We start from the raw sequence: 19,674 nt of genomic DNA on the forward strand, positions 1-19,674 counted from the left end.
ATATATATATATATATATATATATATATATATATATATATATATATATATATACAGTATTTAATGTATTATTTTACATGGGGCTGCTGAGCTCAATAGCGAGTTCTACACAGACTACAAAGCAAGTCACCCGGGGAATCGGTGCATCGCCGGCTTGTTGCTGCACATGCTCGTGAACATTTTACACAAATCAACCTACTTTATTATATTTTATCTGCAAGACTTTTCCATCGTTCTCCTTTTAGAGTCTGTATGTCAGGTTCTCAAACACAACACGGAAAAACGTATAACCTGGACAATTTTAAGAGCAAAATGTGTTTAAATCAAATGTATAATGCAAAACGGTGTCTGTGGCTGTTTTATATTAGCTTTACTTTTACGTTCAGAAAGTTGGATTTCAATACATACTAGACGAATGGTGAGCTATGGTAAATCACAGTTTCACAGTTGTTATGTCACTGTATCAATAATTGTGAAAAATCTTAAACTCTTGATACTTCTTCCTGCCATCGTAACGCTAAAATGTGATATTGTGACATTTCTATCAATTGTGAAATGACCTTCCTTCAGTGGCAACCTCCTCCCCAAACGCCCGAGCCTCTGATTGTTGGAGTCCCCCGTCTTCCCCTTCGACCATCTCTACTTCTGCATCTCGCACTGGAGCAGCAGGACGATGGAGGGGTCCGCCTTTGCCGCCTCTTTGAACTCCTCCAGCGTGATCTCGTCGTCGTTGTCCCTGTCCATCCTGGAGAAGATCTTGTCCACGCGCTGTTGTGGGGTCAGTCCGTCGTCGTTCATGCGCATCATGATCACCGTGCCCACCATCTTGTAAATCGCCTGCACATAGCATCAGGTAAAACACACAGAGAATTATACCTTGTCTTCCTAAAGCCATTATTTTGAGCTTTTAACCGTGTTATGATGTTTACTCATCCAAAACTTACCTGAAGTTTTGGTTAAGTTTACAGTCACACATGTTTGAGTAATCCTGTATATTATCCCTTTCCCAAATAGTTAGAGTAATGGGGATAGTAGTAGTAGCAGAAATGTCTCCACAGATTTGTCTCTTGTGACACCTTTAATCTTTGATCTTATTGATCTTATTATAACCATGTCCCTCTATATTACATTAGGACAAACCCTCAAATAAATCAGCATTCCTACTAATACCATTCTGTAACCATTTATCCCAAATATAAAGGCATATTTTTGAACACAAATATGGGGAAAGTTGGTATTCTGGTATTTTAAACAAACCTTCAGTCAGGCCGGTATAGTACATTTTGAAAATAGGCTTTTTTGCTCATTCTATTTATTTGGTTTTCTGTGTTAAAATATAAAAATGTGACAAATATTCTATTGAAACTCTGGTCTAAATCTGCATTTGTTCCCGCCAAAATAAGACGCTGTAATAAGTCCCCCATCTCTTTTGAGAATATTGACATTGATTCCACAACCCCTCCCTTCATCTTTGGGAGGCTCATTCTGTCTGTCTGACCTTTATGTGTAGATGTGCAAGAAATGTCAGCAGAATGTATATAGGAAACATTCAGGACACATATAGGACAGAGAGTGGTTTTGCTGAAGGGCAAAAGGGTGGGAGAGAATGCAGGAGCAGGATTAGCACTTAACAAAGCAGCATCTTTGACCATCCTCTACTGAAATATGCTTTTCTTTTTCTTTGAAGTATGAAGACTGTTCTATAGTTTGATTATTGATATTAAGCCTCGTTTTCCTCACTGTTTCACTTAGTGCACTAAACTAAATCATGAATAACAGAAATACCTTTAAAGAAGATTAAGTAGATTATCAAATGTACCTCAATGATCTCCAACATCTCCATGCGTGTGATCTTCCCATCGCCGTCCAGGTCGTACATGTTGAAGGCCCAGTTGAGCTTCTGTTCAAAGGTGCCTCTGGAGGTGATGGACAGGGCGCAGATGAACTCCCTGAAGTCAATGGTCCCGTCGCCGTTCTTATCAAACGTCCGAAACGCATGCTGAGCAAACTTTGTGGCATCGCCATATGGGAAAAACTGGACACAAAGTTATATTTGCAGTTTTACTCGTGTGGACAAATGTATGTGAATAAACAATCAGGTATGACAGAATTACCACATAAAAACGTTCAAATATATAAATATCTAAGCAATCATTAAGTAGAATTCCTTTAGAGCTACTTCATATTCAGCAACAAAATGTCTTCATCTAAACATTCAAAATTGCAGCTGCATTACACATAGGGAACAATGACAAAATCTACAGCAGTTGACAAACCAACATTTTAACAATAGGTTTGAATTGAATCTATTCTAATCCATGAGATGAGACGTGGTGCATTATTTTTTTTGAATCTAGACAGAAAAATCTAATCTTGTCATTTCTATAACATTATTTCTAGTCTATTGGCAGATGAATGTGCATAGAAATAATAATAAGTCAGACATATTTTGAAAGAACTCCAGTGTCGTATCACCTTGACGTAAAGCTGCTGAAACTCGTCCAGGTTGAGGATGCCAGAGGGACAGTCCTTGAGGAAGCCTTTGTACCACTGCTTCAGCTCGGCCTCGTTGAACTCTGTGCTCTTGGTCAGGTCATCCAGGACTTCTGGTGCCAGCTTGCTGTTGTGTTTCCCCATGCTGCTTCACCTTTTGGGGCAGAGAGACGATCCAAGCTGCAGGAGGAGAGAGAGGAGAGCCGAACACAGTTGAGGAGGTGACGTGCAAACAAGCAGCAGCACAAAGCAAGTCTCAGAGGAGCCAGGAATAACACACCGTCCCAAAACCCACAACAAGGTGTTAGGAAATACAATGTTTATGGTTAAAAATTGTTTTGGGAATTTTTCTTTCTGCCACTCAATTGAAAAAGACGCTCTCAATAGTTTAATTTCTGATACTTTTCAACAGAGGGGAAACATTGACAAAATTAATACAGAATTTTGGATTATCCTGAAATTTAATTTTCAAAAAGCTGTGGACCAACACAAGGGAAGACTCTTATGTGCCAAAGAATGCTTGGATTATAATAGTAAAATAGAAAATGAATTGTAAACCCTTTAAAGACTAGTATTAAGTGTGTTGTTATAGAAGATGACTGCTACTCTTTAGTATCTAATTGTTCATATCATCATAAAATCTATTGATATTTCTTTGCATATCCAATAAATCAGTGTGCTCACTATTTACAGAAAACAATTTTCCTAAAAACTTTATTCACAATTCTACCGTATATCATTTCCTTACTGAACTAAAAGTTAACAGTTGTTTACACCTTTTTCTTAAAGTGTTTGCTTGGTCTGCGCATCACACGTCAAACAACACCTCGCAGAGTGAAGCATGAGTGTGCAGCAGTCACAGGACCTAATGTGCTTTGTGACAGTCCGAACACATTTCATCTTTATTCATTAAACAACTCTTCAGGTCAGGCTACTCATGCTTTTAGAATCTTTATCCTTTACTGCAGACGTGGGTAGTTTTATTTTTGAACACTGTTGTTGTGCCCTTAGGGCAAGACACTTACCTCACCTCGCCCCAGTGTCTGTACACTGGCGTATGAATGTGTGTGTGAATGGGTTAAGTGCCTTTAAGGTTGAAAAGAGCTATATAAATGTGACCATTTATTTTTTAGTTACATCTACTCGACTTATGAAATTTCCCCATGTGGGACAATAAAGGATTATCTTATCTTATCTTAAGTGCGACTCCTTAAGTCCAACGAGTCCTTATAGCTCTGCCACTGCAACGCTCACCACGCAACAAAGAAAAGGGATAATAGAAACCCGTACATGGCATACATCTCTGTGGTGAGAGGGAACACGTGAAAACAGCCAGAGGATACTGTACATTTTCAGATTCAATTACCACAGCTCAATCAAAAAAATATATTATTGCCTTTGTGTACAAAATCTGATGATGTCACTATGCAATATGAAACTTTTTTTCACAAGAAAATTAACCAATTCTTATGCAACAAACTGCACAAATTATTTTCCATCCCTTGGTGTCTCAGGGACTATCTACAAGAAATTTTTCTATTTTCATTTTGTATTTTTTGTCAGGCAGAATTTGAAGGGTTTTATTTTGACTATATTTACTTATTTTATAGGTATATATTGACATTATTTAATGTTAGACAGAGAGCACAAAGGCTTAATTTAGACACCAAGATCACGCATGTGGGCCAGCTACAGGCTGAGAAATCCCTCCACTTTCTGAAATTTGCCCAAAAAAGGACTCTAGGGTTAATAGTAGCCCACTCTACTTGAGTAGTTAAGCTTAATGTTGTCATCATAATTTCTGTGTTCTATCATTTTAAAACACTAGATTTTGTGCAATTTTGTGTAATTTAATGTTATGTTGTATAACATTCCTACTTGAGTACCATATACTAATACTTTTTTAATCAAAGAAAGTAATTGCTTGGACTACTAGGTACTTACTTCTATTTGAATAATATCATTTTGAGAACAATTTGGCTCTACCCACCTCTGCTTTACTGGGATCAAAACAGTATTTCAGTCAGATTTAATTTAGTCAATAATAGTCTTTGTTTCTGCCCCTTTGAATAATTCATTGTGTTCATAATCCCATAATCTGTAATCTATTATTACAGAAATCACACAGTAAATCCATCTGCGCTCCATCTGGACATGTTGGTGTGGTTTTGACTATGTTGTTTTAACGATCACTATATCAATTTGCATGCCAGGCTTCAGAAGATAGACTATTAGGCTTTTTACAACATAAACATGTATAAGAGTTTCATAGATTACAATGTGACGATGTATACCATTAAGTCAATATGCAGGAATTCTGTATACATCATACCATAGTTTTGAAAGCTCATAAAAGTTAAAGCCATTACATGCATTTCAGAACAAAAATAATCTTTACGTTTCTCTTTATAGAAACTGCATTCCATGACACTATTCACTACATCAGCTCCAAAGCATTTTCCTTCATTCATAATGGTAAAATTAGAGTTAGCCACAAAACATAGCATGGTATGAAAAAACTGGGGTGTTTTGGCAGTTTACAACCACTTGCCCAGACATTAGTTTCAGAGCCTCATTAGAAAGCAATGTGTCATTTTTAATGTTATTGAAGACCTAATCCCCCACAAAAGTACAGTGAGCAACAAAGGTTTGACAATGACACTTTTGTTTCGGCTCATAAACCACAACCACAAACCCTGCATACATTACTGAACTCTAGAAAGTGGAGATGGAAGTTAGATAATGACTGTTATTACTTGCTGGCAATTGTAATGCACATAATATAAACAACACCTACAGTATTTGTCTACACTCTTTACAAACCAGAATCATGAGATGGTCATAATGGGCCGGCTGAAATATTACTCTACTACTTAAATTTGCTAAATATAAAACATGTTATAATGGTCATTGAGTCCTTATCTGCATGGGCAGTTTTCACACATCTCATAATGTCCTGGACCTTTCCCCTTATATGAGTCATACCATTCAAGCCCCATTATCACATTGCTAGCACAGCAGCTTTTTTTGCCATCAAATGCTCAATTAGCCTGTGTGATGAGCCCTTAACCTCAGCGCACACGTCACATGGCACTGCGGCTGACTCACCCAAGAGTCTGACAGCTCAAGCACTCAGACACCAGGACACACAGACATAAACTCTCTCCCACCTTCCCAGACAGAGCGGACACCCTTCAAAGACTAAAACACCATGCCGACACACTTTATGGGAGGCATTTGATTGAGAATGGCAACCAAAAAAAAAATGTTGCCCAGAAGAGAAGAAGGAACTTTGTAAAAAAAAAAAAAAAAAAAAAAAAGGCTTATTGTGGTTCAATAGAGAGTAATGACAGAAAAGGTCACACGTGATTTGGTCAAGATAATGTTTAAAACGTTATGCAATTTAGAGGTCATGTATCGACATTCTTTTTTTTGAAAAATGCTCCTCCTGCTGATTGGTAGAATTATGGGCAACTGGTAAAATGGGTTTCTTTTTTGGCCTTATTTTTGTCCATGGCACTTGCTCGTATCAACTTCATACAGTAAAATGTAACTTGAAAGTAGTGTCGCTAACGGCAGATGGAGACTTAGGACACGCCAAGTCACCTCAAAACAATTTAATCAACAAATCATTTCAGAAACATCTTATTTAACAGTCAAACTTCGTCATCATTCTGAAACCCATGTAAGATGAAGCTCGGCCATTTTAGCTGCTACATCATCACTTTCAGAAGACGCCTTGGTGGCAACAGTAATTTTATCCCAACATTTTTGTGCATTATTCCAATATATACAAAAGGAGAGATGATTCAATTTCAAGTCTCACCTCTGAGCTGGAAAAGACAGACAAGGACAGAGACAGGAAGTGAATTGGCAACAGATCGAAAGAGTCATTTGAGGCAACGGGCGAATAAAGCGGACCAGGAGAAAATCGTTGTAACAGGCGTTTCAGTGGTGAGAGGCATACATCTTATTGAATGTGAAGGGCCTTAACGCGCTCGTCCGAACTGTCACAACCGTAGTAAACACTGTGCCTAATGACGGCCGTAAATGTGTGGGCCTCCTTGTGTGTTGCCGTGCCGATGCAGCGGTGATGTTTGCGCAGCTTGAAAATGGCGTCTTCACTCTTTGGGCGAACAAGATAAACATGTTTGTGCGCCGGTCAGAAGCAATAAACCCTTGACTTTGACGGGTTTGAAACTTTCACTCAGGATTATTAAGATGATTCATTTGCAACATCAAATATAGCGGCATGTTTTTGTTCTTGAGAGCATGCTAATCGGTCCTCATATATCACCAATGAGAAAACAATTAACAGTTACTTCAAGCTGATTGAATTGTGACATCCCTGTCCTTGTGCGGCGGCGAAAACCAAGGACAATTTCCCCATAATCACGATGATGGCAGGGGTATTTCAGAGGACAAATAATCCACCATTGTCTTTGCGTACCTGTATCTAATCACGTTCCTGTATTACTGAAGCTTGTGCAAACTAATCCAATGAAAATAGATTTACTTTAGCTTGTAAAATCAATCAAAACTGCCAATTCCCTACTGAACCACAATTAAAACAAGTGTAGAATGGTACCAACCGGGTCTCAACCAGGACTATCCCAAAGTTAAACAAGGACTAAAGCAGGATTTACCAAGAATTAAAGGAGCTGTTTAGAGCAGGGGTCCAAAGCACCAGGCCAGTGCACAAAACCGGGCCGTGGGCCATCTGCATAGGGCCCCAGAGACAAAAGTTATGTATCAAAAAGTACTTTATTTCAGTTTTAGTCTATTGCTCTGTCCGTGTGTTTTACTATCAAAATATAGAGCTAAATAAATCAAGTATCAGTAATAAGACAATTACAAAATCTTTAGAACAAGAGTTTGAACACATTTTACACTGTTGTTTCTGGGCCTGGTCCCTGGAAAACTGGTCCTTTAGATAAAAAAGGTTGAGGGCCACTGGTAGAGGGCATTACTTTAGTAAGCAACACACCAGGTCTGCTGCAAAGAGTTTAAAATGATTTAGTTTGTTTTTTCCCTTTTTAATACATAAAACACCTTGGTCTAAATAAGGTCTAAAGCTAAATTAAACCAAACTAAACGAACCACACCAGGAGAACCCCAATAAACAATGGAAAATGTGGTTTTTCCTATTTCTAGGATGGGTTAAGGGCCCAATAAAAGTATTCAAAGAGCTGGATTGCAAATTCAACAGACCTGCCATAGAGCATCTTTTTAGGATTAAACAAAATGGCAAATTTAGTCACCAACTTTTTTACTATATATGTGAGATTTTGGTGGCAGAGTTTGAATAAAAAATGTCAGCAGCAGTTACATTAGATAATCATTTAACTTCTGTCTTAAACTTGCTTGACTTATGTCCAATACGTGGCATTATCTTTATTTTACAATAGCCTATTTGTAACGGACTATTTGTGGCATGGTGAGAGTCTGTGAAGCAGGCAGTTTACAATCACGAACAGAGACTAAAGCAGGGCAAAAGGTCACTACGCTATTCTGCTCTTGGCACGCTTGATGTCCAGTTGATTGATCCGCCATGACTGAAAATGATTATCTGCCAAAAGCTGTAACTGGGCTGGAAACCAGTCAAAAAGAAAGAACAGTCACTCCTGTTGTCTATGGATGAAAACACAACGCTGAAAATCTTTGCAAAATGAACTCTCATCGTAATAAACTAATCCACCACGTGCCTTTGCCATTCTGTCAACAAATACAAAACTCCGTAAAATACTCTGGCAGCTTTTTGGGTGCACACGATGGATCCATAATTGTTAGCGCACCAAATGGCCAAGAAGACAAAATGAAAGATTATATGCCATGGTAGCGGCCAATCACATTATGGCAGGGATGAAGCTTTTGTCCAATCAATGTCTGCTCTTTGCCAACTCGGCCGTTGTTTACGCATAAAGCCAAGAGATTTATTGGAAGTGTAACTAGTCTCGCTAACAGCACCACAATGAAATGTTTATGTGTTTGTATGTCAAAGCATTAAATTGTTTTGCACAATACAGAATTAAGCTCGCAAATACATCCATCGAATGCTGTCTGATGGATGTATGTGCAAGTGTATAGTGTTTAACAATCAGATACATGTGGCATATGTTGTATTTACCCTTGTAACACAAGAGCTGCCTTCTATGGTGCGCACTGCTGACGGGTGCAGAGCCGGTGTTTCCTATCTGAAGGATCTTCTTATTATTCCAATCGGAGGACATCTCTGTGGAGACTGAACAAGGAGGAGACATCACTATAGAAACGCTGCTCACCTCGCTGCAGTTCAGACTAATTTAAGAGCAGGGCCTGGGGAGGAACATGGCCCCTGAGCATCTCTTGTGAGTCAGCCGGTTCTCTACCCTTTACCTCCTAATCTGCTCTCACCTCTGCATTTGTTTATAACCACACCACTGTATATTTACTACAATGTGTGAGTCACGTCTGCCGGCTGGTATCGACTGGTACACGTTTCAGTGCCTCATTAGGCATTCACACCTCAGCAAACGGTGCACATCATTACAAATCCAATACACTAATAATGCTTTACAAACCTGAAATGTTTAACATGGGCAGGAAACAGCCAAGTAATGTCGTAATTTCTCTTTCAGAGTCAAGCTGCTGTGCCTTCAGGCATCACATGATTTGCATAAGTGATTTGGTATGGCAGAGAATATACCGTACTATAATATTATACTTTAACAGGCACAATCTCCTCGGACACCATTCTGTTCACTGGGTGAACTCCAACACATGGAGCTGAGCTGCAGGGCTGTGGTAGGGCTTTCAACGCAATCACATTTTATGTGCCAAAATGTCCTCCACAAACAACAAAACATCCTGTCTAATTGTGCATAAAAACTGCTAACTATAGCTTTGATCTATACAAACATGCTCTGAAATACAACTGAGTGTGTCAGTTCATAGACCTATTTCAACCTTTTTTCAATTTGCGTTTAAATGTGAGCTTGCCCTTGACTGTAGCCTACACAGTGTACACCACGCAAGAAGATTTTTTTCCGGAGCCCAAGCAACTAAATAGAGATTGCCCCACTTGCTGTCTGGATACTCTCTAGAGATAAGTGATAGGGTGAAGAGCTTGTGGTGGAGCCACTGCTCAAAATCAAAGGAACCAGTTGGCTCAGACATTTGTTTTGGAGGCCTCTGGCTGTCTCTAGACTCCAGGGATCACCAAAGCAGCTGGAGGAAATGTACTGGTGAGTCAAGTCTGGGCGTCAGCAGATCAAGACATTTCTGTTAAGTTTTGTGTTTTAACTTGTCTTATTGTACTTGTCTAAGCACTTTGTGATTTTATCTGTGAAAGGTCCTCTGTAAATAAAGCATTCTTACTTACTAACAAGCTGAATGTGTTAAGCAACAGAAGTTTTTTTACCACCAGTACAGGTGGTACTGGAGACACTGCACAAGAGCATTGTAGAAAAAGATTCAGTTGTAGTCATCTGGACTCTGTTTTTTGATGACTACAACTGAATTGTTTTACTACAATGGAACACTCCTGGACGAATGAGGGATTACACCGACACTATCAAAGTCTGATAATGATTCCAGAGGAGGTTTTGAATATAAATGAGACTAGAAGTTAGACAGTATCAGCCCAGATTTAGACAATGTTTTGCCAAGGGAAAATGATAGTGTAACTATAGTGAGGTGATGTTAAACTGTTAAAGGAATAATAGAGGATTTTTGGCACGCAATCTGAGTCTAATTTCCTTGTGGCATGAACAGCCGAGTAGTTCTCCCACATGTCAATCATTCCCTGCGTTCTACTGCACACCTGCAGCCTCGTTCTGGCTTGTTCCCAGGATAGCAGCACGTTTCCCTGGTTACGCATGCGTGGTTGATATGCCGGTGTGTGTTAAGCAAGTTCTTTCAGTGTACAGTACAAAAATCATGACAGAGAAAGAAACGGAGAGACGGAAATATGCGGAGACGAGAAATGCGATGTGATCCGTCGCACTAATAAACAAACGCACGTGTAGCAGCGGGGCTGTTGCGTGCTTCCGCACGAGGTTTGATGGTAGGCAGCCTCTTGAAAAGAATGGGAAGGTGGGGGTGTGAGTGTGCGCATGCGCATTTTTAAAGAAGATACTTTTCTCAAATTGGCAAAAAATCTTCTATTATTCCTTTTAAGGATACATTGTCTAAATTCTCTTACAGCTAGAACCATAAAGTGTGTGCAATGGTTTTAATTGTTTTTACTAGCTTAATGGTCTGTAGTAAAGCTATAAGTAACTTGTAAAAGTCAAATGAAATCTCAAAACCCCATCCACCATCGATCTATAATGGCATGAGACATGAGAAGGTGTCGATGCAGTGCAGCATTACGCCTGCAGCACTCATCTTGTTCGTGCAGCCGTAGTTATCTGCTCATCACTGGGCTTTATTGACACCAACATCTAATATGCACCAGACAAAGGCAGCTGGCTGTTGGACAAAACAATATGTTACTCAGAAGGGGATGGATTCAGACTGCTCAGCATGCACGCGTACAGTTCTATCAATCACAGGACAAAAGTACACTGGCATTTGTCAATTCTGTCAAAGCTTTATGGAAACTCTTTGTCGCGCAAATTGTTCTGTTAATGATCAGCGAGGACGTTCAGGCTTTGGAAGCAGATATCTATCATTTTTGCAATGATAGTTGTTTCCAAAAATCAATACATTTTAGAGTCGTCCAGCATTAATAGCTTATGTTAAGTTATGTTTAATGTTCTAAATTTAATCGGCTTGACAAAATAAGTTACTGCATACAATTGGTCTATTTATATGGTTTATTATATTATTTTCTGGTGTAGGGGCTTTAGGCAATGGGGGCTAATCCCAAAGTGAATCGTGATGACGTTTAATCAAAACAGCCCTACCCACTTGCCTCAGCGTAAATCATTCAGTCATTGATGTAACTCATGACCTGTGAGTTTATCCGAGCCCCAGCATTTGGACAAGTGCCTAAACCAGTTGTATTTGCAGATGATGGGTGCTTTCTATGTCAACAGGTCAAAACTAGGGCTGCAACTAACAATTTTAGTGGTCAAAAAGTCGATTATTGTTTTGATAAGTCGGCTAGTAACAAAACAATGATTTCTAATGTGCCTCAATGTGCTATGGAAATCATTGGTTTTAAATACATTATCAGCCGAAAAAAATGGAAATATAGACTGAAAGCTTTTAGATGGATCATTTTTATTCATTGATTATTTATGAAATGGTTTATTCTATTTTGCCAGTTTGATAATAACGTCACAGTTTTTGTGTGTGTCTTACAGTCTGTATTGATCTTATTCCTTGCCCAATCTTTCCTCTTTTTGCCACGGATCAGCACTTTTGTTGTAATTGTATTCCTTGTCGAGCGAGACCTACATTCGCTTAAGTGAGAGAACGAGCTAAAAATGTGCCATAAAGTAGATTGATTTGTATAAATGTCAAATGTTCTTGTGACCAACAAGTCAACAAAGCTATGATTCTCTGGGCGGCCTGAAAACGGCTTTTTAGTCAGTGTAGAATTTGTTTTCTCTGGAGGTCGACAGCTCTATGTGAACTAACACAACCGGGAGAAGGATTAGGTCGTATGGCAGTGCCCAGGCGGTCAGACTGTAGTCCATTAAAGGTGCATTAATAGTCCATTAAAGGTGGGCAAAGTTGTACTTTGGAGATATCCTCAATTTGAAATTGTTATCATCATCAAATAAAAATAATTTATATATATATATATATATATATATATATATCCAGTCGACGGCAGGGGCCTCGACGACCAGATCTTCGGAACAGATAAGTTAAGTCTGGGGACATGGAATGTCACCACGCTGGAGGGGAAAGAGCCTGAGCTTGTGCGGGAGGTTGAGCGGTATCGACTAGATATAGTCGGCCTCACCTCCACGCACAGTTTGGGCTCTAGAACCCATCTCCTCGAGAGGGGCTGGACGCTCCACTTCTCTGGTGTTGCCCGCGGGGAGAGGCGGCGGGCTGGTGTGGGCTTATAGCCCCTCAGCTCAGCCACCACGTGTTGGAGTTCACCCCGGTGGACGAGAGGGTCGCGTGCCTTCGCCTTCGGGTGGGGGACAGGTCTCTCACTGTTGTGGCGGCCTACGGGCCGAACAGAGTGCAGAGTACCCGGTCTTCTTGGAGTCCTTAGGAGGGGTACTGGACATTGCACCGACCGGGGACTCCGTTGTTCTATTGGGGGACTTCAACGCCCACGTGGGCAATGACAGTGACACCTGGAGAGGGGTGATCGGGAAGAACTTTGGCAACTTTGTTGTCGTGTCATCTGACCTCCGGCCGCGTGTCTTGGACACTCGGGTGAAGAGAGGGGCAGAGTTGTCAACCGATCACCACCTGGTGGTGAGTTGGATCCGCTGGCGGAGGAGGAAGCCGGACAGACTTGGCAGACCCAAGTGCATTGTGAAGGTCTGTTGGGAACGTCTTGCAGAGCCCTCTGTCAGCAGGGTATTCAACTCACACCTCCGGGAGAGCTTCTCCCATGTCCCGGGGGAGGTTGGGGACATTGAGTCCGAGTGGACCATGTTCTCCGCCTCCATTGTTGATGCGGCTGCTTGGAGCTATGGTCGCAAGGTCTACGGTGCCTGTCGTGGCGGCAACCCCCAAACCCGGTAGTGAACGCCTGAAGTAAGGGATGTTGTCAGGCTGAAGAAGGAGGCCTATTTTACCACTCTGGCTTGTAGGTCTCCTGAGGTCATTGACAGATATCGGCAGGCCAAGCGGGCTGCAGCTTGTGCTGTTGCAGAATCAAAAATCCGGGGCTGGGAGGAGTTCAGGGAGGCCATGGAGGAGGACTATCGGTCGGCCCCAAAGAAATTCTGGCAAACCGTCCGGCATCTCAGGAGGGGGAAGCAGTGCTTCACCAACACCGTTTACGGTGCGGGTGGAGACCTGCTGACCTCGACTGGGGATTTCGTCAAACGGTGGAAGGAATACTTTGAGGATCTCCTTAATCCCACCGTCACATCTTCCGAAGAGGAGACCGGGGACTCAGAGGCTGGCTTGTCCATCACCCAAGCTGAAGTCACTGAGGTTGTTCGCAAACTCCTCAGTGGCAGGGCTCCGGGGGTGGATGAGATCCGCCCTGAGTACCTAAAGTCTCTGGATGTTGTAGGACTGTCTTGCCTGACACGTCTCTGCAACATCGAGGACAGTGCCACCGGGGTGGTGGTCCCTCTGTTCAAGAAGGGGGACCGGAGGGTGTGTTCCAACTACAGAGGGATCACGCTCCTCAGCCTCCCTGGTAAGGTCTATTCCAAGGTACTGGAGAGGAGAATCCGACCGATAGTCGAACCTCAAATTCAGGAGGAGCAGAGGGATTTTCGTCCTGGTCGTGGAACACTGGACCAGCTCTATACTCTCCATCGGGTGCTCGAGGGTTCATGGGAGTTTGCCCAACCAGTCCACATGTGCTTTGTGGATCTGGAGAAGGCTTTCGACCGTGTCCCTCGGGGTGTCCTTTGGGGGGTGCTCTGGGAGTACGGGGTCCGGGGCCCTTTGCTCAGGGCTGTCCGGTCCCTGTATGACCGGAGCAGGAGCTGTGTTCGCATTGCCGGCAGTAAGTCAGACCTGTTCCCAGTGCATGTTGGACTCTGCCAGGGCTGCCCTTTGTCCCCATTTCTAGGCGCAGTCAGGGGTCGGAGGGTGTCCGGTTTGGGGACCACAGGATTCCATCTCTGCTGTTTGCAGACAATGTTGTCCTGATGGCTCCATCAAACCCGGACCTGCAACATGCACTGGGACGGTTTGCAGCCAAGTGTGAAGCGGCTGGGATGAGAATCAGCACCTCCAAATCCGAGGCCATGGTTCTCGACCAGAAAAAGGTGGCTTGCCCTCTCCAGGTGGGTGGGGAGTCCTTTCCTCAAGTGGAGGAGTTCAAGTATCTCGGGGTCTTGTTCACGAGTGAGGGAAGGATGGAGCGTGAGATCGACAGGCGGATCGGTGCAGCGGCTGCAGTGATGCAGTCGCTGCATCGGACCGTTGTGGTGAAGAAGGAGCTGAGTCGAAAGGCAAAGCTCTCAATTTTACCGGTCAATCTACGTTCCTACCCTCACCTATGGTCATGAGCTTTGGGTAGTGACCGAAAGAACAAGATTGCGGTCAAAATGAGTTTCCTCCGCCGGGTGGCTGAGCGCTCCCTTAGAGATAGGGTGAGGAGCTCGGCCACACAGGGGGAGCTCGGAGTAGACCCGCTGCTCTTCAACGTCGAGAGGAGCCAGCTGAGGTGGCTCGGGCATGTGTTCCGGATGCCTCCTGGGCGCCTCCCTGGGGAGGTGTTTCGGCCATGTCCCACCGGGAAGAGGCCCCGGGGAAGACCTAGGACACGCTGGAGAGACTATGTCTCTCGGCTGGCCTGGGAGCGCCTCGGGATGCCCCCGGAGGAGTTGGAAGAAGTGTCTGGGGAGTAGGAAGTCTGGGAGTCCCTGCTTAGACTGCTGCCCCCGCCGCGACCCGGCCCCAGATAAGCAGAAGAAGCTGGATGTATGTATGTATGTATATATATATATATATATATATATATATATATATATATATATATATATATATATATATATATATATATATATATATATATATATATAGTGCATATTAATGAACATATAATACATATGTAAATAAGCCAGATTTTAGCCACAGGATAGTTTCCATCTGTTGTCCCTGGACAGGTTGATCTACCAAAAACACAAGTAACACAATTTAAAACAAGAACACATGACAAGCACATAGACATCAGACAATAACTCCACAGGAAACTCACAAATTACAGGGGAAAACAGGAGCAATTCACTCCCACACACATTTTGTGTGGTACTTGAATCTCATTGCAATGGATTGTATCCACTGGATGTGTTGCAAAAATGTCAGTGACCCACCCCATACTCAGCATACATTTTCACACATTTCAACAAATTTTATTTTACATTCTTGATATTTTTGGAATAAATCCCTAAACTCACCCAAGCCTGTTTCATACGCCCACCAAAGTACACTCCTGTCCACTATACTTGATATCAGACTTCCTCCATTCCTTTGCTACTCTGCACTGCTCATCTTACTCGCGGCACCTGTGTCTATCTCTGGAGTCATAAAGCACATGAGATATAGATGGATAAATCAGTTGGTGGACACACAAACGCAGCTTGTTCATGTTTTAAGTACATGGCCACACTCCAAAAATACATCCAGTCGATCTGTAGCACACCTGGACATGCCAAGAGAAAAGCATCAAAGGTATGAAAGGTGGTGAAAAAAACAACAAAAAGAGGATCAATAAAGTCCATTCAGGCATGTGCACGCTTCTCTGAAAGCAACTGCATATACTGTAGAAATCAATTGTTGTTGTTTTTTAAAAGAGGAAGTTGTTCTAATGATGCGCTTTCCCATAACTGACCTGTCAGCCACAGCCTTTTACAGCACCACCAAGCTAACAGTGTAAGCTACAGATTTAACATGTTGTAGCAGAAATGGACACTTTAGGCTCAATAATATTATGTCGTGTGATTATTTATGATTCCCACAGCTTACAAAAAGCCTTGAAAAAGAGGTCTCGATCTCAGAAGTAAAAAAAGGTTAATAAATAAAAAGACAAAAGGAACAACTACTAATATGTGGTGAGCGATACTGATGCTAAAACGTGGCTGTAGATTTAGATTATGTGGTTGAGGTTTGCACAAAAAGTGAATAGATTCAAACATGTAAAACTAGAGTGTAGAAGTTTCCCCTCTTTTTTAAGGTTATACTGTTTTTTTATCAGCTCTTTTTTTTTTTTTTGCCGTTTTAATTGTTTTATTAGTATTCAACATTGTTTTTTATCTTATCTCCAGAACAATAGTTGCTATTAACTGGAAGTTAACACAAATGTAAAGCAAACTCGACAAATATGAGAAATGACATAACTATAATTTCTCACTTGTTTTAAATGACACATCATGACATGCAGGCTGTATATATTTCAGGAACAGACAAAGCAAAGAGGCTTTTGGACCTTTTGAATGCATTAAATGTTTCCCATCAGATCCAAATGTCTATAAACTGTAACATATACTTTTGGAAAACTCGTAACATTTCCAATTCTAAAAAAGAAACATAAGTAACTAGATGCATTCGACACTGACCCCCACTAAATTTGACCTGGATGAAGCTGAAGTGAAGCCGTTAGAGGATAGTGGAGGACAAAAGAGTGTTTACATCAAACACACATTTTCTGTGTCATTTTCACGCAATTGTTAAACAATTTGAGTCATTAAACGTATTTCCTGTTTTGAAACCTATGTCTAGACCAGTTAGGGATTATTCGATTACTATATGATTGACTATTTCAATAATCAATTAGTTTATAAAAATTAATTAACTTAATCAATTTACTTATAACAGCCTGAGTAATAATCTTTTTGTGTATGAAACATTATATGAATAGCTGGGAACAATGGAATATCTTATAAGACTAATGTATTTTAATTATTACTTTATAAACACATGTTTCAAAGACCAACTTACAGATCAACAACAACCAATGGAAAAACTCAACGCAAGAATGCCTCCAAATGTAACAGCGCTTGATAATATGAACGGACCATATAGAACTGTAACACCTCTTCAAAGATATTCATTTCCACTTGAATGTTTGATCCCTGAGGAAAAATCTCCCAGAACGCAGCGGCTGTAGCAAAACAAAACAGTTGCTAAAACATCCTCACGCTTTGACCTGTCAGCTTATCTTCCGCGTCCCTGAATCTCTCCATGGTTGAAATGTGCATCAGACTATAGCGTGTGGGTCTCGCTCGCTGTCCATTTCAAAGCCGCTGCTATCGATTGTGGACAGTCCTGGTGTCAACAAGGCTGGATTAAGCAGATAAAAAGGCTGCACTTGCTCATCTTGCCAGGTTTGCTTTCATCTTTCTCCCTTTGCCAGAGCTCAAACGGGTCACACCAGGGTTGGCTTTGGTAATAAACTATGATTTTGAAAGTTTGCCATAAAATACATACACAATGAGAGAAAAATGTTCTCACAAATTGCTAAAAAAAATAATAATAAATAAATAAAAAAGCAGTGTGATGAAGCAGTGAAAATTCTAATACCGAGACAATTGAAAAAGCAACCAAAAGTTAGTACATGCAGCCATAATCTTCTATTAAATATTGGATTATCAGGTTGAATCCTTGAAAATGCAGTCAAAATGAGTCACATCAGCACAATTTTAGTTCAAAAACGACTTTGGCTATTGACTTATTGATTTCAACATTTCAATCAAAGACGTCACCATCAGAAGTAAGGTTAAAATATGATTAACAAGTGAAAATAGGCCTTTAATTCGTAAATAAATAAAAACTCAAAGCAAAAACAGGTATTTCTGTCTTGAAAATCATGAAAAGTTTCTTTTCTTTTTGATAACATTTATACATAACGGTACAGTAGAGAGATTTCCTTTTGACAACACAGCAAGGCAAAAGGTAAATTGTAAACCTTCCAGATTTGCACTTTGTACTCTTGAATTTGACATGGTTTTAGGTTTACTAGTACTCATTAACTTCATGTAACAGTTTAAAATAAAATGGAAAAAGACTTACTCTGAAATGTTGCAGGTGATTCCTCAGGTGGAAAAGAATGTGTTGTTTCTGGTGTGCGCACAATCCTGTCGGTACGTGAGTGTTTGGCCGCTGAACACGTCCTCCGTCATCTAAAACAACACGCGCGCGCTGCCTCGTCTCTGTCGGAAAGAGATGAATGAACCGCTCCGTCTCCCTTGCCAACGCATTAGCATAAGCACCGCCTCTCTCGGGATGTCATTGGCCGAAAGGCTAAAGGGGCGGATGGGTTCTTTTTCCTGATTGGATGGCACGTTGTCAATAAAAGAAACATGTTGCACTGCGCGAGCGTCTTGTGTCGTGTGGTGCGCTGTTTAATTGAGAGAGAAAGAGAAAAGGTCTGACGGAGCTAAATATGACAACACACGCACAGGATTAAGGAATGGAGGGTTCATTTTCTGTTACATTTATCCTTTAGCTTTATCATTAGCCTATTGGTAGGCTAATGGTAAGGTGAAGATCATAGACTGACGTGTTAAATTCAAATAAAATGTTGTATGGGTCTTTTAGTGTGATGTTAAAATTATTATTATTAACAACAACAACAACAACAACAACAACAACAACAACAACAACAGTAAATCAAACACTTTATGAAAGACGTAATAGAACAAATGAAGTAAAATCCTATCATCCCTTTTACTACTGATATCATTTTATTAAAACCACTTTACTCACCTTGAGAGATCAGGGAATTGCCACCCATTCAACACTTGCCACAAAGGCTGCGTGACCTCTGACCTCCAGTCTGAGACTGTGCCTCTTGTTTCTGATATGGAGATCCAGACAGAGGCAACTAATTCTGATACTGATCCAGAAGAGTGCCTGCTCATCCATCCCTACTCAGAATCAAAATTGGTTTATTGTCAATGAACAAAATAAAAAAAAAACATAGGAACTTGTCTTGGTGGTTCGATGCAACACAAAAGTCATAACAATAAGCTATCAGATAAAGTAAAAAAAATAATAGAATAAAAATTGAGATAAAAAATAGTCTTAATATGTACACACATGTACAGTTGTACAGATGCAAATGTAATGCAGAAAGTGAACAGTGCAGTGAGTGATTGAGTGAGGGCGGTGTTGTCCGCAAACTTGATTAGCTTTACGGAGTCGTGGCTGGAGGAGCAACTTATTTCAATGGAATTCAACAAATTATACACATTAGACCAGCAATTAAATTCAATAAATGTAATGGTATAAAGCATGCACTTAATTCATAATGAATTAATAATTTGCTCTCTGCTCCTTGTGTAGACGCCTCCTCTATTGATGTTTCCTCAGCTGGTCCATAGGTACTCAGCCTCATGTTCCTAATTTTAGTGTGTGATTGTCCATGTGTGTGGGGGTGTGCATGTGGGAGGACATGTGGCATTGTTTTTTGATTGTAAAGCACTTTGTGTTACTTTTTTGGCCCTCAAAAGTTGTGTTTCATTTTAAATTGTTAATTAAGAATGATTCAAGCTTAGTAACTTCTTAAATAATACCCTAACCTAAACCATTAACACTAACTAAAGGGTAGTTGTAAAGTTGTGCCAAATAATTTTTGATTTTATAGTTCCCATATGCA

At 40.9% G+C, this 19,674-nt stretch overlaps 1 protein-coding gene across 1 annotated transcript; it reads right to left on the bottom strand.

The window, feature by feature from the left end:
* Window positions 1-358: 358 nt before the first annotated feature.
* On the bottom strand, window positions 359-18,214 carry LOC140361425 (hippocalcin-like protein 4). Its single transcript, XM_072447136.1, has 4 exons — window positions 18,087-18,214; window positions 2,475-2,672; window positions 1,819-2,034; window positions 359-836 (listed from the first exon to the last, which is right to left on the bottom strand). Exons 2-4 carry the CDS (start codon window positions 2,634-2,636, stop codon window positions 639-641), a joined length of 576 nt encoding a protein of 191 aa, XP_072303237.1. The 5' UTR covers window positions 2,637-2,672; window positions 18,087-18,214; the 3' UTR covers window positions 359-638.
* Window positions 18,215-19,674: the final 1,460 nt, after the last annotated feature.

This window comes from Eucyclogobius newberryi, unplaced genomic scaffold (genome assembly GCF_026437365.1).
Source record: "Eucyclogobius newberryi isolate DKJ021-1_F unplaced genomic scaffold, fEucNew1.0.hap1 SCAF_16, whole genome shotgun sequence".
NCBI lineage: Eukaryota > Metazoa > Chordata > Actinopteri > Gobiiformes > Gobiidae > Eucyclogobius > Eucyclogobius newberryi.

Bases quoted from the DNA above. Each gene is read 5' to 3' on its own strand.
- LOC140361425 (XM_072447136.1), bottom strand. From the start codon at position 2,636: ATGGGGAAACACAACAGCAAGCTGGCACCAGAAGTCCTGGATGACCTG. The intron at 2,035-2,474 runs GTGATACGACAC...CTTTGTGTCCAG, and splicing joins TTCAGCAGCTTTACGTCAAG to TTTTTCCCATATGGCGATGC. The intron at 837-1,818 runs GTACATTTGATA...TGCTATGTGCAG, and splicing joins AGATGTTGGAGATCATTGAG to GCGATTTACAAGATGGTGGG.